Source organism: Copadichromis virginalis, linkage group LG22, assembly GCF_057382275.1.
Source record: "Copadichromis virginalis isolate Kocher_CV1m ecotype Utaka linkage group LG22, C_Virginalis_male_GT1.1, whole genome shotgun sequence".
NCBI classification, from domain to species: Eukaryota; Metazoa; Chordata; class Actinopteri; order Cichliformes; family Cichlidae; genus Copadichromis; species Copadichromis virginalis.
The window spans coordinates 33556064-33579666 of record NC_140638.1 but is presented as its reverse complement, the minus strand read 5'-3'; the positions used below and the strand labels follow the sequence as shown (position 1 = coordinate 33579666).

General features: G+C 41.9%; 2 protein-coding genes across 4 annotated transcripts; one reads left to right on the top strand and one right to left on the bottom strand.

The window, feature by feature from the left end:
• Positions 1-37: 37 nt before the first annotated feature.
• mrps18b (mitochondrial ribosomal protein S18B) lies at positions 38-3228 on the top strand. 2 transcript variants are annotated; one of them, XM_085446776.1, is made up of 7 exons: positions 38-567; positions 1046-1214; positions 1297-1394; positions 1483-1551; positions 2078-2144; positions 2230-2289; positions 2925-3228. In XM_085446776.1, the coding sequence occupies exons 1-7, from the start codon at positions 487-489 to the stop codon at positions 3119-3121; spliced, it is 741 nt and encodes a 246-aa protein (XP_085302902.1). In that variant the 5' UTR covers positions 38-486; the 3' UTR covers positions 3122-3228. The 2 variants fall into 2 exon arrangements, with proteins under 2 accessions (XP_085302902.1, XP_085302901.1); XM_085446775.1 differs by lacking the exon at positions 38-567 and adding an exon at positions 590-741.
• Positions 3219-22365, bottom strand: abcf1 (ATP-binding cassette, sub-family F (GCN20), member 1). 2 transcript variants are annotated; one of them, XM_085446770.1, is made up of 26 exons: positions 21968-22365; positions 19863-19934; positions 19476-19522; positions 19333-19398; positions 18876-18987; positions 18762-18793; positions 18582-18671; positions 17370-17441; positions 17044-17124; positions 16869-16964; positions 16181-16303; positions 12792-12892; positions 10334-10419; positions 10101-10240; positions 9537-9685; positions 9378-9461; positions 8794-8918; positions 8558-8670; positions 8086-8260; positions 6388-6462; positions 5960-6030; positions 5843-5875; positions 4466-4634; positions 4310-4374; positions 4155-4227; positions 3219-3577 (listed from the first exon to the last, which is right to left on the bottom strand). In XM_085446770.1, exons 1-26 carry the CDS (start codon positions 22026-22028, stop codon positions 3411-3413), a joined length of 2478 nt encoding a protein of 825 aa, XP_085302896.1. In that variant the 5' UTR covers positions 22029-22365; the 3' UTR covers positions 3219-3410. The 2 variants fall into 2 exon arrangements, with proteins under 2 accessions (XP_085302896.1, XP_085302897.1); XM_085446771.1 differs by lacking the exon at positions 19863-19934 and having other exon boundaries at positions 21968-22296.
• Between the last annotated feature and the right edge of the window lie 1238 nt (positions 22366-23603).

The window sequence follows — 23603 nt, the reverse complement described above, 5'->3', positions numbered from 1 at the left end:
CGGAAACGTTTTTTTTACGTTTTCGTTGAAACAAAATGGAGGATAACGGTCGTTCTTTGCCAATCAAGGACAATATGGCGCATCTCACATTGTTGGAAATCTAATTTTGAATTATTCCTCGTAATCGCCATTAATGCGTTAAATTTTTGTATAATTCGAATCAGACAAAACTACATCAACATATTTTATCGACAAACCCCAGTTTTACTGATTCTTAGATATTTAAATTTAGTAAACAATATTCCTTCAAAATGGCGACTAGTCTTTTTGTTTGTCACGTGCTATAATGTCACATGTTTGTGCTAACGGGAACGCGTCATTTTTAAAATAATCGTCTTTATTCAACTAATTGAAATGAAAATGGCAGGATTGAGTTTTACATCAACTAAGATTGATTTATTACCGAAATGATTTAGATTTAGATTATATACTTGAGAAGCAACTTAACCTTTCACCTTTTACCTCTAACCCGGGTAGGATCTGAAAATGGCTACCTCCATGAAGTACATCGCGACGTTTTTATGTCGTGTGTCGCCTTTAATTTCGTATTCAGTTCGTCAGTATCAGGTATTATATTTCATTAAAACGATGTGACGTGCTGACTAACACATTACATGTATGGTCGAATATTAAGTGCGGGGAAAACGCTGGATGCTGCCTTGTTGTGTTGTACCGCTTTTGTTAGTGCTGTGGTTTTTCTACCACATAGACATTGGTCCTACGGATATCAGATATCTTTTTGTAAGTGAGGCATAATAATTAAATGAAAACACTAATTGATATGTTTTTCATCACGATAGTGGTTTAGCTGGTCTTTAGTTGGTGTGTGCTCCAGTATAGATCTATATCACGCTGCTCCTGCCTGGGGGTGGAGGGGTTTACAGCTTAGTGACACTTCATTTGATTGAACTGGGGTTGATATACAAGTTATTTAGAATTAGACTCTAAACAGTTTTTCAAAGTTCTCAAATGGCTTTAGGCTACATTTATGAAAAGGACGTTTTGATGTTTTATGGTGTGATGAGGTCATTTCTTGTGCTTTCAGTCCCGTCTACAGAGGCTACCTGCAAGGACATGTCTTTCTTTGTCTCCATTTATACATCCCAGACACTCGTACTGCAAAGCAGCATCGCTTCAGGACGAGGCTGTTGCTCAGGCTACTGAGGCTTTAGCCCGCTACAAGGACAGGCCCTGGGATTACCTGGAGAGTGAAGGTAAGTGTCCGTAGGTACCTCGACAGACGTGTTGCCTTCTGTCCACATTTTGTGATCTCATTGCTTTTCCTTACCCTGACAGAGTATATTGAAAGGTATGGAAGCAGTCCAGTGTGGGCTGACTACAGGAGGAACCACAAAGGAGGCATCCCCCCTCAGAAGACTCGCAAGACTTGCATTGTAATATTTCAGTTGTTTGTTGTTGTTTTTTAACCACAGATCACTTATGTTAAGATTGTCAAAATAACCAGGGCACTTCTGTCTCTAGAGAGGTGACAAGATATGTGGAAACCCCTGCCCAATTTGTCGTGATCCAAACATCATCATTCACCATCAGGTGGGTTACTATGTTGGTCTCACACACACCAACTAAGGACTTGGAGAATATTGAAGTTTTCTGTATTGAGCCGGAGCTTTTGGGCCAGATTAAATTTTTTTAAATAAATAATATTGTTCTTATGATGTGAAGTTTTTATCTTGGCGCGTATCAGCGACAGGCCAGTATCAGCTGTAGTTTTCTTATACATCACGTGGTTGGCAAAAATAAATTGCATGTCTGATTTGTCTGCAGATCAGTACTTTCATTTTTTTGACACTAATGAAAAGAACAAAGCAGAATGAGAACATCTTGTCAGCTACTTCTCTCAGTAATGAATGATCAGAGCGTCTTTATGACAGTTTGGTCATAACCCTGCACAGCAGCAGCCTGCTGGAGGTCATTTTGTAGGGCAGTGGTCCTCCTCATACAAAGGAGTAGATACTGGTCCTGTGGCTGCGCTGTTACTCTGCTATGGTCCTCTCCAGCTCTTCACGTGTAAAAAGTCTATCATTTGTTGGTAAGCTGCAATTTATTTTTCTTGCAGAATGTCAAGTTGTTGCAGCAATTCATTAGTCCCCACACTGGAATGGTGTTGGATTCCACTCGAACTGGCAAGTTGTAATACCACCAATGTTAGGAAGTGTATTAATGCAGCAGGATGTTCCACTCATGTTCTGATGGTTCTGCCGCCTTCAGGTGTGTGTATGAAACAGCAGAAGAAGCTAAATGAGGCAGTTGACACAGCACAAGATCACGGTAGGTGAATCGTGATAGCCTTAGCTGCCACTCATCTCCACCAGAGCACTTTATAACACTTATACTGCACTTTATAGTGCATTTATAGCACCTTTTTAAATAAGCACACCTTCTTGCACTAATCTTTTCTAGTGCAACAACTACCATCTTCTGTGCAACCCATTTAATTTGTCTAACTTCCAGCTTAGCTACATGCTAGGTAACTGGCTCAGTCTTAAAGTATAGTTTCAGGCTACAAGTTAAGAACTATGACCTCAAATGTAGTTTTATTTGCTGTTAGAAATAAAATGAAATGACACGAGTGGTAAGTCGTGTCAAGCGGGCGATTGTGGCTCAAGAGTTGGGAGTTCGTCTTGTAATCGGAAGGTTGCAGGTTCGAGCCCCGGCTCCGACAGTCTCGGTCGTTGTGTCCTTGGGCAAGACACTTCACCCGTTGCCTACTGGTGGTGGTCAGAGGGGCCGGTGGCGCCAGTGTCTGTCAGTGTGCCCCAGGGTGGCTGTGGCTACAATGTAGCTGCCATCACCAGTGTGTGACTGTGTGGATGATTGTGTATAGTGTAGACCATTTACCATTTAAGTTACAGCTACTGATGAGAGAACAAAGACATCATTTTAAAAACACTCTTCTCTTCTAGGCTTGCTTCCTTTTCAGATTCCATATGTGGAATTTTCAGGGGAGGACTACTCCAATTCCCATGATGCTGTGGGCTCCACACCACCACCCTCATCCTTAACTTTAGGTGACAACTGGTATACATGGTATGGGGAAATACTTCCTGATGAGAATGAAGTGGCCAAAGTCAAAAAGACATATAAAGCTTACTTAAAGTGAGCGAGACGCTGATCATGCTGTTGCAAAAATGAGTTTGTTTTTAGCCCCTGTGATGTTTGTTCTGCAGGTGCACAAAGCTGTACAATAAACCACAATGAAAAATTGAATCACTTCCTGTTTTATTTAAGCAGATTATAATTCAAGACATTTTATCACCTACATATTTATAATCCAGTATCTGTGCAACTTCAACCCCATAAAGATGTTACAGTCCAGAGGAAGATCCATATTATGTGTGCTCACACACACTGGAGGGCTCAGCAGGTGTGTGCCCTGGCATCAGCTCTGATCAGGGATTGGCCTTGCTGACCACAGTCTCTCCCAAGGCTTCCAGCACCTCCCGCTTGTAGTCATCAAAGTCTCCATCAATCTGGTTGATGGTACAGTCCTCCACCACCCAGAGCTGGCACTGTGTCTCTGTGATGAGCCGTGCATCGTGACTCACGATAATCACAGCTGGACGAGAAAGTCAAGATGTTAATGCTCCGATACACACTGGAGTCTAAAGATTTATTGATAAAACCAAAGCTCACTCATTCTTTTGAGTACAAATATTATATTTTAGCAGCGCGTCTACATGTACCCCTAGCTGCCTACTCCACGATGCTGCAGAAGTCCCTACTTTTTCATTTACGACTTTGGTGCTGGTGAAGAAACAGTTGCAATTACTTTTCCATGTATATAATTATTCTGAACGTCCACACGGTGACAGTGTGGGCACATAACTGTGAGTGTGATAACTTCAAATTGATATGGGTGCGTCTGCTAGGAGGCGGTCCTAATAAAGGCAGGCACAGCCATATCATTTCGAAAGGTTCTGCCCAAGCCAGGAGTAAACAGAGGGATGGAGTCATTTAAAAGTATTTAAAATAAAAATATTTCCCAAATATGGGATAAATAAAGAATTTCTTAATTGTTCCACAGTAGTGCTTTCCATCTAGCACATTACTTCAAGCATTTGAAATAGATGTGTGAATTATGTAAGCAGTTAGAATAGTCATCCCTACTGAACTGACCAAGCAGCCAGTCTCACCTCCTTTGTATTCATTGATGGCCTCTGATAAAGCATCGATTGACTCAATGTCCAAATTGTTGGTAGGTTCGTCCTGTGAGACGAGAAGCGATTAATCAACAAGACAGTAGAAAGTGTTCATCACGAGGAAGAGCAAAAGACCGAACAATGCTTACCAAGATCAGTACGTCAGGCTGACGACAGGCCAGTTCAGCAAACACTACTCTGGCTTTCTGACCACCTGATGAAGACAAAATCCAGACACTATTAGAAAATATTTCCTTCACAAGATAGTACAATAAACATTCTCGTTCACCAGTTTATGTTTATACCAGAGAGTTTGGAGATCTGAATGGTGTGGGCGTGGCTCTCGAGGCCAAAACGTCCCAGGCACTTCCTGCCATCCTGGTAGGGAAGATTGAAGTTCCTCATCAAGTACTCTGTGGCCGTTTCCTCCATGTTAAGCTGATCTGCATACTGCTGGTTAAAGAAGCCCACTTTCTGCACACAGAAAAAACCTACATGTTAGCTGGTGAAAACAGTATTCCAGATTTCCACATCGGCTGTAGCTTCAGTGTTTCCTAGTAAAACAGAAGGCAAGTTTTGTGGTCTACAAACTGAGAGCAGCAAAGTTAACCTTGGTTTCATCTGTGCGAACAGTTTTTCTCAACTTTCCAGCCTCTTTCATGTTTTCCAGCCTCATTAGTCTGATTGTCTGGTGTCTCATAAATGGCACTGTACCACAAAGCTGATCTGAATTCCAGTGAAAAGCTACTAAAAGCACTATCGTGCAAAAGTCTTCAGCCACACCTCCTTTTTTTGTCTTTTTGAAAAGCTTTTTTTTTTTTATGTTGGCTGCTTTTTCACACTCTGTGCAGAAATGGAGGAAATCTGACAAATGGAGGATAAAACAAGACCCTCATTAGAAAATGTAGCTGTCACAAAGCCATTCGTAAGGATGAGTTCTCAACCACAGAGGAAGACCAAGGTATGACAAATCCCACCAAAACGGAACTGAAAATCAGTGGGAGCTGATCTTATATAGTGATGAATCCAATTTTCGATTCAAATCATCATCGACACAGATGGACGAAGTCAGCAGAGAGGTAAATAGTGAATGTCTAGAGTCATTTGTAAAACGTGGTGGCGGCTCGGTCATAATTTCAGGCTGTGTCAAAACCTACAGAACACATAAGTGGGTTGACCATCGATATGTAAAACCAGAAAGGGTCTAATTGGCCACTGCTTCAGTTTTTAGCACGACAATGATCCCAAATATAATATGTCAGTGCAGTGAAGCAAAGCCAGACAGTGGAACATTATCAGTTAAACCATGTGGGATCACCTTCACAGCGAATAGAACAAAAGACAGCCAACATCCAAAGACACTTGTAGAAGAAAGATCTCAATAAACTGTTTGTACATCGACTTTTAAATATTAGGCTAAAAACCCTACAATATTAGAGAGAAACCCCTCTGTAAGCATCAATAGAAGGAGGGAAAAACTCCAGGACCAGGCTCAGGGAGGGGCAGCCATCTGCTGTGCCTGTGTGCAGGTCAGGAAGACAGCAGAGTAAGACGGCTAACAGCCAGAGTACGGGAGAGATCGTCCAGTTACATCTGAGCTGCTGAAAGTGGGGAACTATGCATCAAAATGGTTGCAACTGTTAAAAGTAAAACCCTTAAAGCATCAGTAGGAAGTTACTCACCAGCCGATGATTCTTCCTCATCTCACCTTTAGTCTGAAAAGTGAAACATCCTGTTAAGTCAGCAGATTGTAAGTTTTTGTAAATTTGAATATTACAGCTTTACGTCTCCAGCCTTACAGGATTTAATTTGCCAGTAAGCAGTAACAGCAGGGTACTCTTTCCAACACCGTTGGGTCCAACTATACAAACTACAGCAGGAAGAGAGGAATAAAATGTGATACATTACAGCATCTGATTCACAACAACACAGTGAGCAGCGCCTCCACATTTAGTTTAGAAGATGCTGGGTACCAGGTGGTGATGTAATCCTTCCTGTATAGAAATGTGTCTCGCAAGCCTACAAGCAATAACATGGAATACAATCTGGATAAAACAGAAAGACGCAAGACAAAATCTCAACGTCTTCGATGTCAAAGTCGTTACCCTGGAAGGAGTTTTTCAAAAGCTTTGTTTTCCGTTACCTAAAATGACATTTACGTGTAGATGAGAGGCTAAAAAGTACCCGATTACTTACTGAAAGTGTTCTTATGAAGCCGAATACTTACTCCTCGATTCCATGTCAATACCAAAGTCCACATTTCTGAACAGCAGCTTCTGACCCTCATAGCCAAAGTCTACACCTGCAGGTGGCACAAATGTTTTCATCAACGAGATGAAATGACTGTTACATTATTAAACAAGCCACAGGAAATCTTCTACATTATGGCTTTTCTGTCCTAAAGATGGCATCATTTAAAGTATTTACTGAACACACACAGACTCCACTTGTTAACTGCTTTATGTTGATATTTATACACTGTTAGGACCCACGGACAGAACCAGGATCACAGGAGGTGACCTGTCACAGGAAAGAGTAACACAGTGTTTCCATCCACTCACTACACTGGAGAAGTAAGTAGATGAAGTGTATTGTTTAGGTTTGAATTAAAAAATGAAAGAAGCACACGCTCAGTAGGGGAGGAGGGGGGGAGATGTGAATATGAATGAAGTGTGCCAGCAGGGCTGGGCAATATATCGAGTTTTTAAATATATCGATATATTTTTATACGAGATATAAGTTGTGACAATATCCTTTATATCGACATAGTCTATGTTACGTTATAATTATACTTGTGGAGCCGCAGGTTTGCCTCTCTTTCGTCCACTTTTGTCTCTACACAGCGTTACTCTGCCTCGCCTTCACTGAACACAACTCCCCCTCCTCCCCCATCGCTTCACCTGCAGGCAGCACAAGATGGGCACGGCAGCTATCAAAGAGGAGCTGGTCATAATTATTATTACTCTTATTTGGAGTGTCAGACGAGCAGCAGAATAACGTATTCTGTAGAGAATGTTGGGAAAGTGTCCCGACTAAAGGTTGGAGCACTACCAGTATTTTCACCCTTTACAACAGCGCCATAAAGTGCAAATGAAGAGTGTGTGAAACTGTGTGCTGAATCCCAGCCTCCTGCCCCGAAACAAACCACCTTACAAAACTCGTATACCGTATTTTCGGACTATATGCTTACACTAAAATCCTTTCATTTTCTCAAAAATCCACAGCGCGCCTTATGTATGAGTTCTGGTTGTGCTTACTGACTGCAAACCAATTTTCTGTGCTACACGGCGCTCAAAAATTTTTTAGTTCGACTAAACTACGAAGCCGCACCGCCTGATGGATTGTTGGAGCATTACGGCTACCGTAGTCCGGAGCCTCGCGGAGTGATACGTACTGTGCTTCAACGTAATATTACCGTATTGTGTGTGTATAAGGGCCATAAATGGCACCTGTTCAGAGACATGGTTACGAAGCAGACTTCAAACTCCAGGCTGTCGGTCACGCAGTAGAAGTTGGGAACAGAGCAGCTGTGAAATCTGTCTTTGTTATTGTGCTCAGCGTCTGTTAGTTTACATTTTGACTGCACAAGTGTGAGCTTTTTGTTATGCACAAAAACAACATTGTTTTTTAATAAATGCTGATAAAAAAATGACTCAAATAAATGATGTCCATCTACGCTGCATGTTAACAAAAGTGCCGGTGTGACATCTGGGACACAGCTTGGACTAAGAACTCTCTTTTTGTTCTTACTTAAAGGCTTTAAAAAGAAAATAGAAAAGAAATTTGGTTTGTGGGTGCCCAGAGCACAGCAAGCTCGGTTTCATATTTGAGATATTCACATGTCGCTTGTCCTGAAACATTTCCTGTACAGCTGGGAATCAGAGAGAGTAGACTGAACGCTCGGAGCAGGTGCACATGTTCTTACTATGCAGTCCCAGTATGGGTGGTGAGAGAGGAGGTGGGTTGGGGAAGGTGAACTTTACGGTGTACTCTTTGGGTCTTTTCAGCAGCTCTGTGGCCTCATTGCTCTCCTCCTCCTGACCTCCCTTCTTCTTGCCTTTTAGCTGCTTTCTGGTCAGGGCGTCCTTAGTCTGTTTCTCCTGAAATGGAACAACGTAAGTGATGTCAGCAGGGACACTAGCCTCACAACAGACGGATAAAAGTGTCACCTGGAAATTAAGAAATATTTTGCCGAGTCTAGACCTTGCAGGCATATTACAGCAGCATTAACTGCAACAGAGTGATCAGCTGATCATAGACGGGTTCCCCTGACAGCCTAAACGGTTGGATTTTGTTTAAATTTTAAATCCTTCTTCTCCTGGTTGAGAAGACAGTATTTTTGTAACTAGTTGATTTGGTGCTCAGGTGTACTTGAGTGAAGAGAAAGCCATACTCACAGCCTGTTTGGTAGACTTGCCACCAGCCTTCAGCTCCTTGAGTTTCTTCTCCTGTTTGTCGTACTGTTTCTGCAGTTCTTTCTGCTTCTGCACGTACATCTTCTTGAAGGTCACTTAAAAAATGAGGAAGAACTGAGGTAAAGCGGTCCTAATGTCTTTAACTAAATCACATAGTTTCGCACAAACTTCTCTCTCTGCAAGTAATTAGTGACTAGCGATGACACGTTGTCACTTACAATAGTTCCCTCTGTAATAGTAAAGTTTCTGGTTGTCCAAGTGGACGATATCTGTGCACACATCGTCAAGGAAACTCTGGTCATGGGAAACTATGAGGAGAGTCTTCTTCCAGCCTTGAAGGTAGCTGCAGGTGGGAAAGAACAGTCAAGAACAACAAATGAGTCACATTACTAAGACTGAAGCTACTTTCATAGCTGATGGAAGCTGTAGACTGTAGGAAAGAAAAATGTGACGTTTTCTTCTGTACAGCAATTTCAATAAATTAACAACAAATCATGGCAATGTTGTGTCATTCATTTTTCACACGAACCAAATTTAAACGAGTTAATAATTAAGATAAGACCTACTTGTCCAAAATTATCATAATAATAATGGTTAAATGTCATTTAATTCGCTGAAATCAGAGACAGAAAAAGTTCTTTCCAGCACCACTGGTTCCAACAATACCAGTTGGAAAGTGTATGGAACTGCACCATAATTAGAGACTTGAGTCTCTTTCACTGTGAGAAGTAGGCTAACATGTTTCATGAGAACCAGTTAGAAATTTAAATGAGCTGTTATTGGTTAGAAAGATGACTCGTACTTGTTAAGCCAGATAACAGCATTCAGATCCAAGTGGTTGGTGGGTTCATCCAACATCAGTAAAGTGGGCTCCATGAACAGGGCTCTGTGGGCACAGACGTTAAGGTTGAGACAGGTTGATGCTATACCAGTTCCACTGAGGATGTTTGCTGCAGCGCACCTGGCCAGGGAAACTCTCATTCTCCACCCTCCAGAAAACCTCTTGGTGGGTCTGTTCTGCATCTCAGGAGTGAATGACAGACCAGCCAATATCCTTCTCGCCTTGGCCTCAGCTGCTGCAGCTCCTATTGCCCTCAACTCTTCATAGACCTGTGGAGAGAAAAGTCAGATAATCAGCATACAGGCCAGCAAAGATCACCAAAGGACTCTTAATGTGGGTCCATTATTAATGGGAAGGCTGTCGACAAGGGAAGCACCGTCTGCCAGAACATTGTGAGGAATTATTTTACTGCTGGATGGTTTTTCAAACGTTACATCTCTACCTAATGCTGAAACGGAGCCTCTGGCTCAGCGATGAAAGTACTGAAATACACTTTACGTGGCATGCCCGAGGGTGTCTCTGCTCACACTGCTGTATAACTTACTGTTAATGCATTTAAAGTTGAAGGTTAACTCATAGCCACCATAAATTAGGAAGCCTTTATTAATTTGTTAAATATGGCAGCAGGACTATGTTCATAAGCTGTATACTGTATCAGGTCTGGTAGTGCACATGGACACCAACCTTATCCAGCCTCTCAGCTACACTATCCTCTCCCTTTTCCAGACGAGCCTGGAGCCGTTTCTCCTCTTCCAGAAGCTTCAGGCGGCGAGTGTCCGCCTTCAGCACCGCCTGAACTGCTGGCGTGTCATCAGCGACCACCTCTAACAAACAAAAGCATTCCACAGAGTCAATGGGTGATAACAAAGGGCACACAGCAGAAAAACGACAGAGCACAAGAGGGACTTATCACCTACCCTGTTCACACAGCAGCACATCAATGTTAGGAGGAATACTGAGAGCTCTATTAGCTATATGCTTCAGTAGAGTGGTCTTTCCTTTTCTGAAAGAAAAAATGAACACGAGAAATCAGATTATTTCTGATTCAAAGTGCCTGGTGTGATTTACATACGTCCTGGTGTTTGAGCCCATGCTGAAGAAACCAAGTAGCGCTATAAACGAAAAACCAAACATTGAAGCACACATGTATATTAAAAACATTCCTCTCTCGCCCCTGCAGGCGGTCTGTCCTCCAAGCTCAGGTCCTCTACCAGAGGCCTGGGAGTTTGAGGGTCCTGTTCAGTATCTTAGCTGTTCCCAGGACTGCGCTCTTCTGGACAGAGATCTCCGATGTTGTTCCCGGGATCTGCTTCTCGTGTTCCTTCTTCCTGATGTTGCTGTCATTCGGTATCACTACGGCCGTCTTCTTCTGTTTGTCAACCACCACTATGTCCGGTTGGTTAGCCACCACCATTTTGTCCGTCTGTATCTGGAAGTCCCACAGGATCTTAGCTCGGTCATTCTCCACCACCCTTGGGGGCATCTCCCATTTTGACTTTGGGACTTCCAGGCCGTATTTGGCACAGATGTTCCTGTACACTATGCCAGCCACTTGGTTATGGTGTTCCATGTATGCCTTGCCTGCTAGCATCTTGCACCCTGCTGTCATGTGCTGGATTGTCTCAGGGGCATCTTTACACAGCCTGCACCTGGGGTCTTGCCTGGTGTGATAGACCCCAGCCTCTATGGATCTTCAGATCAGAGCTTGTTCCTGTGTTACCACGATTAGTGCCTCTGTGCTGTCTTTCAGTCCAGCTTTGTCCAGCCCCTGGTAGGATTTCTGGATGTCAGCCACCCCCTCTGTCTGCTGGTGGTACATACCTTCCATGATGGTTCCTCCTCTTTCTTGGGTTTCTGCTGCCTAAGGTATTCACTGAGCAGGCGGTCGGTTGGGGCCATCTTCCTGATGTATTCGTGGATGTTTGTTGTCTCATCCTGGGTGGTGCTGATGCTCACCAGTCCCCGGCCTCCTTCCTTCTGCTCAGCGTACAGAATCAGGGTGCTGGACTTGGGGTGAAACTTGTCTTGATGTCAGTGGCTTTTATCTCCTCCTTTAGCCAGCTCATTATCCCAGCAGGGTACCTGATCGCGGTGAGTTGGTGTTGATCATTTGTGAAGTGCTCAGCCAACGCCCCTTCATGTGTCGACACTGTGTGGCACTTTGGCCGATTGGGCCCCTCTCGATTTTGTGCCCCTCCATTTTAATGGTTTTCCCACATAGAAGCTCAGAGACATGCAGATATACAGCGGACGACGTTGGAACAGTTTAAAAACTTGAGTGTTTGTGGAACAAACCCACTCAAAGTCTTGGGTTAAAGTTTCCACTTCTTTCTTTCTACATCAGCGCTTATGTGGTGGTATTGTCTGAGTGGCGACACCTATCGTACTGCAGCGGCTTAACGGCGGTTATAAATATAAGTGACTGTAAGACGAGGATGCGGCAGAGAACAAAGTGACCATTGTGACGGTAGCTGCTTTACACCACATCCTCCAAACTTCAATATAGCATTTTTAAAAAGAAATCTACAGTAACTAAATGTATTGGCCACTGTGGTGCAGTCCATTATCATACAATTACATGTTATATATAAAAAAGGGTTTACATGTCAGGACAAGACAAAGTGTGATTAAAACGATGCTTTTTAATCATCCAGAAAACGTCAGCCTCTGTCAAAACCTCATATTAGTCACGCAACAATTTTTAAATTCCAAACAAGCAGCGTGCCAAACGGTTTTTGTTCGTTAGAGCTGCTTCTGCACTAAAAGAGGAAAATGTCAATCATATATATTTAATCTGTTATATTCTGGATATTTATATCAGAGCTATTTCATATATTTTTTAACTTTGTGATATATTTTATTATTTAACTGAGTTAGTCTGTTACTGTTCTTATTGTCTTGGAGCGACTGTAACAACAGTATTCTCATTATGATTGTGAAAATGTCATAGAGCCAAGACGCCACGTTTCCTGTTGACTGTAAGAGTGAGAGAGTCTCCGCATCTGAAAAATGAACAGACCATGTCCCACCACGACAATAGAAAAATCCATACTGTTGGTACACAGTGCAGCTAAAGTAATCAATGTTACCATCATGGTTGGAAACACACCCACAGGGCAGAGCTATGTGAAAAACGTCTGAAAATGAAAAGATTCAAAATGATCTGAAAAAAATAAATAAATAAAGATATTCTGTGCAACAGTGCAACTTGAGGGGCTTCATATATTTTCCTCCATTTTCTTGTCTTCCATCCAAATATTGTACATTAATATAGTCAAATTCCCAAAAGTCAGTTATGAAATGACAGAGCAAGTTTGAAACTGGTACTGAAAAGTGTCTGTGCTGCTAAAGTACTGATGACAAAAAGATATTTACCCATTTGGTCCAACTAAACCATATCTTCTTCCTGCCACAATCAGAAGGTCAGCATTGACGAAGAGCTCCTTGCCATGAGCAGATATGCTGAACCTCTCCAGCTAAAACACACAGAGCAGAAAGTCACTGACAGAGATCGGAAAGAACAGTCTGACAACAATCTGTCATTCAGAAATGTAACAAAAACAAAAACAAAATGAGGAAAACAAAAATAAATGAGCAATTCCTCATTGCTCAAAGAAAAACAAAAAAAACAAAAAAAAAAACACGAACAAAATTATAGCAGAAGTGCTGCCAGAAAGAGGGTACCAATTTGTTTATTTGGTAGTTTAATGAATTCCATTTTTTGTCTTGTTATACAATATTTGAAATTTAAAAAAAAACAAAACACTACATTTTTAAAATATTAAAAAAAAAAAAAAAGAAGAAAAAAAAAAAAGAGCAATTCCTATACCTAGTTAATTTTTACCCTTTTCAGTATTTGGGCATATGAAGTGAAAGGTTTCAAGGAGGCTAATTGCAGAACTGGGAAAGCCTAAGCACATCGTTATCACTTTGTCCGGGATTAAAAGGACCACCTGTACCAACAGGTTCAGTTCTGAAGTTTTGGGTGTTGCTCTGGTGTGTGTGTTGCTCTGGTGTGCGTTTTGGTCTGGTGTGTTTGTTGGTCTGGTGTGTGTGTTGCTCTGGTGTGTGTGTGTTGCTCTGGTGTGTGTGTTGGTCTGGTGTGTGTGTTGGTCTGGTGTGTTTGTTGGTCTGGTGTGTGTTTGTTGGTCTGGTGTGTGTTTGTTGCTCTGGTGTGTGTGTGTTGCTCTGGTGTGTGTGTGTTGCTCTGGTGTGTGTGTTGGTCTGGTGTGTTTGTTGGTCTTGTGTGTGTGTTGCTCTGGTGTGTGTGTTGCTCTGGTGTGTTTGTTGTAGAGATGGACTGATCTGATATTACGTATCGGTATCGGTCCGATACTGACCTAAATTACTGGATCGGATATCGGAGAAAAATAAAAAATGTAATCCGATGTAATCCGTGTATCACGAAAGCACCTCACAAAACTTGCAACACGCCGTAACTCACCTCAGAACGTTAGCACGTCGGAGCAGTATGCATCACGTGATAGAGCGGCTGTGGCATGCGGGACCTGTCGGTGGTCTGGATAGCATGTGGAGCTTCGCTAGCAACCCGGCATTTCATCTCCGACAAAGTTATCCCCGAGAGAAGTAAAGCAAGTGTGTAAGTCCATCTCTGAATGTTTGTAAAGCATTCCTGCGTTAAGCTTAACGAGCGACTGCCTCTCGCTCTCCGGCTGCTACTTCAATCATGAAACTGCTTAATGATCAGCTGATCGGCTTTTCTGTCGCGAGTCCGTGTCTCTTGTTTGCTTTTGGCCCACTTTGCACCAGAAAGAGGAAACCAGCGGCTGAACAACAGCAGCACGTTTAAGCTTGATCAGCTGTTGTTAGAATGTATTTAATATTACTTTCTACTCGAGGATCTTTTTCTACGTAGCTGACGGCTGGTAACTGTGCAGGGGCGCATCTAGCAAAGTTTAGCCAGGGGGGCCGATAGGGCATTAACAGGGAAAAGGGGGCACAAAGACATACTTTTCTTTCTTATTCTCATTTAAGATGTCTCGCTTTTAATTATTTAATATTTATCTGAATCTTACACCCAAATTTTTAATCTGATGTAAAATGTATAGAAGTCCATTACTGCATATAGTAACTGTTAAATCTAATATACCCTAGTAAGCTATAGTACTTTTTCCTTTGGGAAGGTACCATCTGTGCAGTCTGCAATTTTGTTGAAGAAAGATGTTGAATCTATTTAATATTTCTTGAAAAAGAATTGATTTCCGTGCATTTTTTTTTTCACACTGCATCAAATTAAGGTTGATTACGTCGATTAAGCATCATGAGGTGGAGCGTGAGGGGTGGTTCCCTATTTTTTATTTATTTATTTTTGTTGTTGCTGGGAGTTGGAACCCTATTAGTTAGGTTGCTTAATATTTACGCTAAGTACTCTTTAAAATACCAGAATAGGGAGGATGGTGTAGGTCTAAGTTTATTAGATTGATCAGTATTGCTGAACTATGAATTTTTTTTTTTTTGCATACAGGTATAACAGAATAGCTTTAGTGTAGTTGTTGTTTTAAACTTGAGTATGAACTTATACAAAATGCAGCAAGATATTTAAAAAACAGTTTTGTTGATTAAAAAACATTATATCGGATTCATATTGGTATCGGCAGATATCCAAATTTATGATATCGGTATCGGTATCGGACATAAAAAAGTGGTATCGTGCCATCTCTAGTTTGTTGCTCTGGTGTGTTTGTTGGTCTGGTGTGTTTGTTGGTCTGGTGTGTTTGTTGCTCTGGTGTGTGTGTTGCTCTGGTGTGTTTGTGTTGCTCTGGTGTGTTTGTTACTCTGGTGTGTGTTGCTCTGGTGTGTTTGTTGCTCTGGTGTGTGTGTGTTGCTCTGGTGTGTGTGTGTTGCTCTGGTGTGTGTGTGTGTGTGTTGCTCTGGTGTGTGTGTGTGTGTGTGTTGCTCTGGTGTGTGTGTTGCTCTGGTGTGTGTGTTGCTCTGGTGTGTTTTGGTCTGGTGTGTTTGTTGCTCTGGTGTGTGTTTTGCTCTGGTGTGTGTGTGTTGCTCTGGTGTGTGTGTGTTGCTCTGGTGTGTGTGTGTTGCTCTGGTGTGTGTTTTGGTCTGGTGTGTGTGTTGCTCTGGTGTGCTTGTTGCTCTGGTGTGTGTGTTGCTCTGGTGTGTGTGTTGCTCTGGTGTGTTTGTTGCTCTGGTGTGTGTGTTGCTCTGGTGTGTGTGTTGGTCTGGTGTGTTTGTTGGTCTGGTGTGTGTGTTGCTCTGGTGTGTGTGTGTTGCTCTGGTGTGCTTGTTGCTCTGGTGTGTGTGTTGCTCTGGTGTGTTTGTTGCTCTGGTGTGTGTGTTGCTCTGGTGTGTTTGTTGCTCTGGTGTGTTTGTTGGTCTGGTGTGTTTGTTGGTCTGGTGTGTGTGTTGCTCTGGTGTGTGTGTTGCTCTGGTGTGTTTGTTGGTCTGGTGTGTGTGTTGCTCTGGTGTGTTTGTTGGTCTTGTGTGTGTGTTGCTCTGGTGTGTTTGTTGCTCTGGTGTGTTTGTTGGTCTGGTGTGTGTTTTGCTCTGGTGTGCGTGTTGCTCTGGTGTGCTTGTTGCTCTGGTGTGTGTGTTGCTCTGGTGTGTTTGTTGCTCTGGTGTGTGTGTTGCTCTGGTGTGTGTGTTGCTCTGGTGTGCTTGTTGCTTTCAGGGAAGGTGCTTCGACAAGCTATTAAATCATGGGGTGTACTTAGTTTTTCAAAGAACTTTATAGGACAGAATTTCAGGCAGTAGTCGCAGAACACTGCAAGTGTCAAGAAAGCTATAATAACCTTGATATCAGAGGCGTTCTCCAGCATGGCCTGTCTGGAAGACATCTCAGCCTGGGAAATGGAGAAATCTCCTTCCAGTGCATTCTGAGCACGGACACTGGCCACCTGACGCTCATACTCCATCTGAAAGGAACGGCGCACACATGGACGCACAACCACACAAATGAGAACAACAGCAAGGCACAAAATATGCTAATTACATCAGGACCACAGAGATTATACCCGTGATGCCATAGCAGCCTATGGTGCCTACAAAAATGTGTACAATCCTGCAGGGCTGCTCTTATGTTTTCATTTCACACTGACAGCATAAACAGTGACGATGAAGGCTTCTGACTCTGAAAGGCAGTTGCACTATATAGGCCTTCACACGCATATGAACTTAGTGACATCTCATTCTGGGTGTGGTCCTGTTGGCTTCATCAGCTGATGGCCTCCAGCTCGACTTGGAACGGCCCACTTGGGCACTCCACCCTTTCAAGTGGAGGAGTTTAAGTAACTCGGGGTCTTGTTCACGAGTGACGGGAGAAGGGAGCGGGAGGTCGACAGACGGATCGATGACCGAGTATACAGCCATTTACTTTCATGCCAGTTTTAACTGCTTTTCGTTTTTAAATAAGACTCAGCTATTTTCATAGGTTTGGTAGTTCTCTTAACATTCTGACACAACAGCATGGAGAGTAATTACCTGTTTTTTCTTCTTCTTCTTCTCCTTTTTGGTGAGATTAGCATACAGGTCATCTTCTGGCTTCTTGGCCTGCTCTGCGATGACATCCTCTGCACTCTGAGGGTAATAGTCAGAAAAGGTTTATTCACTGAGCAAAGCAGAGAAGACAGGACAACACCTTTGGAGAAAGACTTACCATTGTGGTGTCACCTATGTCACTACCCTCCTCTTCCACATCTTCATCCATGCTACGTGGTCTCTGAGCACTTTTTTCTTTCTACGTGGACAGATTAAAAACCCATCATTAGAGAAAAAGCACACCAACTCCATCATTATCCAACAGGTGGCATTCCTCTTGTGCTGTTGTCCAACTTCTTCGTGTTCCAGTGACTCTAAGACTTTAAAATAGAAATTGACTGGTATTTGTTTGGTTCTAGGTGTTGCACCTCTTAATGTTTGTAATGGTTCACGGTTGCTGCCAAGAAACTCGCATTGACAGGTATGGATGTGAGCAGGACTCACCTTGGACTGAACTTCAGCCTTCTTGGTCTTCTTTGTAGGTTTCTCTTCAACATCCTCCTCATCAGACCCTGACTGACAGTAAAAGAATCAGAAACTGCTGTTTGGTAAAGTGGAAAATGTCTGCAGACCAACATTACAGACGAGACACATTAAGTGTCCAGCAGCAGACCGAAGGAAATCTGATGCAAGCATGCATTTTTTAAAAAGAGAACACTGAGTCAGTCGCTGGAATAAAGAAGTCAGAGATGTTGACCAGCCTTCTCTTAATAGTACAAAGGTTTTACATTCTGTATGTGCGCTGTTATGTTATCAAAAAGAAAAAAATCAGAAACTGAATATCAGCAGCACGGTGGCACGGTGGTGAGCACTGTTGCTGCACAGCAAGAAGGTCCTGAGTTCAATTCCACCATCGGGGTCTTTCTGTGTGGAGTTTGCATGTTCTCCTCGTGTCTGCGTGGGTTCTCTCCGGGTACTCCGGCTTCCTCCCCCCCATCCAAAGACATGCACTTAGTGGGGATAGGTTAACTGATTCATCTACATTGCCCATGGGTGTGAATGCGGGAGTGAAACACAAACTACCAACCCACGACTTCACGCGACTTCACGTAACCAAGCAAACCACACATTTTCTAAAAGCCGAGATCTCACAGATTCCAAAACTGCAAGTTTCGGCACGCTCCAGCCAAGATTCACTGAGACGACCACAAAAGAAGACCACAAACATGTTTCCCCGTTTGATAAACAATAACATGAAATCATGGATATAAACACAGTCTATCTGAAGCAGGAAGAACACAGCTTATGTTGTGATTTTAATGCTTTTTTATGCAGACTGTAGCAGACTGCTGGATGTACCAACAGATGGCTTATGTGTCTCTATTGCATTGTCATTAACTTTTGTCTCTTCCATTGTTTGAGTTTTGTCCTTGTGTTTCCATGCTCTCCTGCACCACCAGCTTCTTTTGTTTGGTTTCTTGCTAGAAAGGAGTTTTTCCTGTGCTTGCTCACAGGTCTGATTGTTAATGCTCCAAGGTTCTTCTCTTATATTCTAAAGCCCCTTGAGGCAAGTGTTGTCTGTCTGCATTGGTAATATATATATTTATAGAATTAAATGCCTGCACTTAGATAAAGCTACCACATTATGGTCACAGCCATACTGGCAGGAATATTAACTGTTAACACTCTTAACCCACATGAAATGGAGTACTCCACCTTTTCTGCAGGTTTTTCATCTTCATCCAAATCACTTTCCTCATCCTCATCACTCTGTCCTTGGCTAAGAGCAGCAAAGATGTTCCCACCCTGAAAGAGACCAGAGATGCTTTACAGAGTCGGCGTGTGAATGTTGCTGATGGCGGAGGTCAAGCAGAGTGTTTGTGAGTGCTGACAAACCTTTTTCTTACTTCCTTTACTGGAGACAGTGACTGTGGAAGCAAAAGATAAGTACATTGAAACAGCGTCATACACTTTATGAGGAAAAAGAATGATATTGTTTTAGAAATATACCTGAATCCTCATCACTTGCTTCCACTGAGAGTTTTGACAGTGTCAACATGACATTTTCATCATCTGCATCGTCACCTTTTCCTTTCCGCCGATCTTTCTTTTTTTTCTGAGGCTTGAAAAAAATTCAAATGTTACAAGTAGTCAGAATCTTAAAGACACTGTTTCTGGTGCTTTATTTAGAATTCAAGACCAGTTTGAGCTTAGTGACACAGGTTCTTTTTCAGCAGGGCTGTTTAACCTACAGGCAGGAAGATGGATTGCTCCATCACATGCTTTTGAATGAGCTGGAATTCAATGTGAAAAAGGGTGGAGGGGGGCAAACAAAAAAAACAGCCTACGCGATACAATTTCCAATTCTGGTAAGATGTTCCTGTCTTTTTGCCCGTGTTAAGTTACAGAAAGTGAATGCTGTTCTTTTCAGTGTTTTAGTTGAACACCTACATGTCATGTTGATTACCTGTTTTCCATGCATGTCTTTCACAGGCACCACGTCCACCTTTTCTGTGGCAAGTTCCTCAAAAAACTGGAGAAAAACACATCCAATGAGACATGCTGTCTAAAGAACAATAATGTTATATGTTATATTAAACATGTACTCACAGACTTTTTCCCCTTTTTATCTTTCTTCCCCTTTTTGACAGTTTTTTCTGTTGAAAGAAAAGCGATTTGAAATTTTACAGAAACACAACTGGGCATCACTGATGTAGGAAATTCTGTGTATAAAGCTAGAATAGTAACTGTCATAACCTAGTAGAATGGAAGAGGGAATTTACCAACAGTGCACGTCAGTGCGACAAAAGCTGTACTACAAAGGTAGAAGCACTACGGGGTTGGCTGGCTTTATGCATGTTTGTTTGTGCTGATTTCAGAAGCACAAACTTTGAAAAGAAACACGTGAAAACAAATGAATCACACAACCACGACTGACTAAGGACTACAGGAAATGGCGACACATTTAGGGCTAACAAAACATGTCTTGTTTTGCACCTTGTGTGCCGCTGAGAGGTGCTGAGCTGGAAAGAGCTGAGCTTTCCGTCTGGTCTTCAGTATTCCTGCCAACTTAAAATAACACAGTGGAAGGAGTTGGAGAATATTTACACCCCAAAAACCCAAACAAAAACACAGTCTAGCTTCTCTGGATGTCTTAAGTTACATTTCTCAATGATCAGAGTGGTTTTCAGCATTTAAGGTTTTTAAATCACATTTCCAGAGTGAGATCACTCCATAACATCTACAGTGAGCACAAAACCTGCACAAGGGTCTGCAGATGGAAATGAGCCCAAGGCTATAACCTGGCATATTTACATTTGTTAAAATGTTCATTAATATGCATTGTCCCTTTTCCTAAGTAAATTCCTGTCTTTATTCAACAGTGCACACATCACAGAGCACACAGATTACTTCTTTTTTAATTTGTAATGTTGGATCTTAAACACTGACTACAACTTCAGTCAGTTTTAAACATCGTTTTTTAACACTGTCCCATGTGTCAGTCAGTGTATTTTCTTTTGCAGGGACAGTTAGTCGCCCACAGGTGGCAGTGACTCTGCTTTGATAAATACTTGCAACCAAACAGCATGTCGTTTAATTTACGCTGCAGTGGTTTCACAGCAGGGCGATTTCACGTTTATACAGTAGAAGAGTTTCTAAAACTCAGCCCTCCTCTAGCTAAATACTCCAAAATCACTTGAGCTGTCCGATTTACCCAGATATAACTCTGCAAAACACCCGTCTCAATCTACAGCCGTCCCTCGTTATCACGGTAGCTACGTTCTAAAAATAACCCGCGATAGGTGAAATCTGTGAAATAGCCAGCTTTATTTTTTACAATTATTGTAGATGTTTTAAGGCTGGAAAACCCCTCACTACACACTTTATACACTTTTCTCTCACCCGCAGGCGCCTTTGATGGTGCGAAATCGACATTGTTGTGTTTGTTGGGGAGAAAACGTACAAACAGTACAGCACTTTAGAGTCACACTGCCATCGAAAAATCATTATTTAAATGATCAGCATCTGTGCTCAGAAATGTACTTTTTTTATAGTCGATTCTACAGAACCATTCACTCCTTTCAGAGCAGTAGGATCCGTAGATGAATGATGGTGGGCTTGTCGTCTGTTTTAACAATAGTTTCTCAACAGTAGGCTGGAAATTACACAGCCAAATCTGCTGGGAAACACACTGGCATTGCTATACCAATCTTACCACTGACAACTTGCAGTTATCTTATATGCACACCTAGAAACCAATTCAGAACAACCTTAACATAAATGACTGTGGGAAGAAACCCTATGCAGGTACAATGAACATGCCATCTCTATTTATATAAAGACCTTCAGGAAGGCTTAGACCACAGGATTTACTATATGCTGTCAAATCAGTTGTATTTAAGTACAAATCCAAACGCAATGCCTTTCAGGCAGTTTACCATACTGAAGGCCTTACACATGTTAAATCTAGATCCTAGGTACTTCGTAATTGCAAATCCTCTAAAATGCTGCAACATGGATCCTTATATATATATATATATATATGTATGTGTGTGTGTGTGTGTGTGTGTGTGTGTGTGTGTTAGCTAGTACAGTTTATTCGGACCACTTGGTAAGGCTCAGCGACATATCTGTCGTTCATTAAATATCAGTTTCTACTTTTTTCTTTTACTATTCTCCCTTTATGTTACACGGGTTATTACTAACAGTGTGGCATTAGCTTAGGAAATGGGTGCGTGGTGTAATAGCTTAAAGCATGTTGTTTGCTGATCCATCGTTTGGCATCAGGTTGTTTCCCTAAACCTGTACTGTACCATCACCAACATGAGCTTGAGTCGACCGGTGCTGAGCCTCTGCGTGACCATATTTAAGCTAAACAGCGATTTGGTAAAAGTTGGGCTTCAACAGATCAGACAATACTCAGGATTCATGACAGTTGCGCTTATTTATGAGATAGCGACTGTTGGCAGCGTGCAGTTTTAAATGAAGACTGTGAGTTTTCGGTATTGTTTCTGTTTATATTCTCTTTATCTGTGCTACTTATCGTTAACTTAGCTGTAATGCTACTTAGCCTACTGGCTAGCTTCTCACGCGTCTCTCACCAGATGCCGGAGTTGCTTCATCGTCCACCCACTCTGCTTCTTCTTTCACCTTTTTGGGCATTTTATTATTTTAACTACAATTTTCTGAAATTACAGCTGCTAAAAATTTGGTTTGTTTCTCTTCTTTTTTTAAGCCAGTAGGCTTTCACAGCCCCACACACATGTGACACAGCGACCTGATGACGTGAAGAAGTCGGATCGCCAACAACGTTAAAATTCTTCTTCTTCGCCAAATGAGTCAGGTGCCACCTCACTTTACCGCCACCATTGTGTTGGATGACCGCGTTCAGAATATTTCTTTAAATACAACCGTGTTTGTTTATCTGACTACGGAATCAGTTTCACTTGTAATTTTACATTAGGCTGTTTTATTTGCAGATAAGCACATCTGAAGAATAAAGAATACAAATATGATATACCCGGGTTTAAGTAATGAAATGAATTGAAAGGAGGGTTTCCTGTTCCAGAAAGAGAATTAACTTTAACTCTGAGTCAGCTGCCGTGGTAACAATCACTGTGATCTGCTCGCTAACAGGTTTTCTTTAACAAACTCTGAATTTCTCACTGACCTTTGCCCTCCTGCTGCCCCTGAACCAGCTGACTGACACACCGATTCCTTTCCTCACTCATAAAGGAGCCAATTAATTTGTACAAGTTTACAGTTTTACAAAAACTGAAATTCAGATTTATGTTAGTTTGCTATTTTGTGTAATTAACTTGAATGTTTTTACAGCCACTCAGTCGTAAATATGTAATTGAGACAGCGTTTACATTTATTTATCAGCTCAGAATAAAATCAATAGTCTCCATCTGGACTCCATCTGGACAGTGATGCTCTGAGACTGTTAGCTTCCATGCACTGCAAACATTTATGGCCTAGTGTATGTTACACATTTATGAATGATAAGTCATCTGTCACCTTGAATCTTGGAGATGATCTGAATATTTGAGTGAAGATGAGGCTGAAATGACTTTAAGATTAAACACTTAACTAAATCTACTCAAAGTAACATGAAATGCAGCTGACAGTCAGTGTTCTGACTACATTAATGTTGAATTGTGTTCATAGGTTGAACTTCAGTCGTTTAATGACAAAACAACATTTTGGTGGTGTCTGAAATTCAGAATCTGAGCCTCGACATATTTTTCATTTTTGGCATATGTGCATATGACCTGAATGATATAACAGTGGGTTGAGTCACAATGTTCATCAGTGTGACAGCAGTGGCGTGTCTAGAAAATTTTTGTTGGGGGGGCCAGGTAGGGGCACAGATTTGGAGAAGGGTGGCAGATGTAATTGGCAGATAATGTTAAAAACAATTCTACCAACCGTTCACCATAATTCAATAATCCTATAAACCTAATAACCGAATGCACTTTTAACTCTTATTAGAATGAGATTTTAACCACTACGGTGCAAAGTTTTTAGATACTGCGTTGATAAAGTACAAGAGATACAATCAGTGCTTTGTCAATGTTTACTCAGCATTCAAGGACAGCAGTATTTGCATAGTATTTTTACTGACATGTAGTGCACATATGTTTTGGGCAAAAACATTTTTGAATATTAAAATACGAACATTTGTAACAAACAATTGACAAATTAGCCAATGCCAATGCAAAACTTTATCTGCCT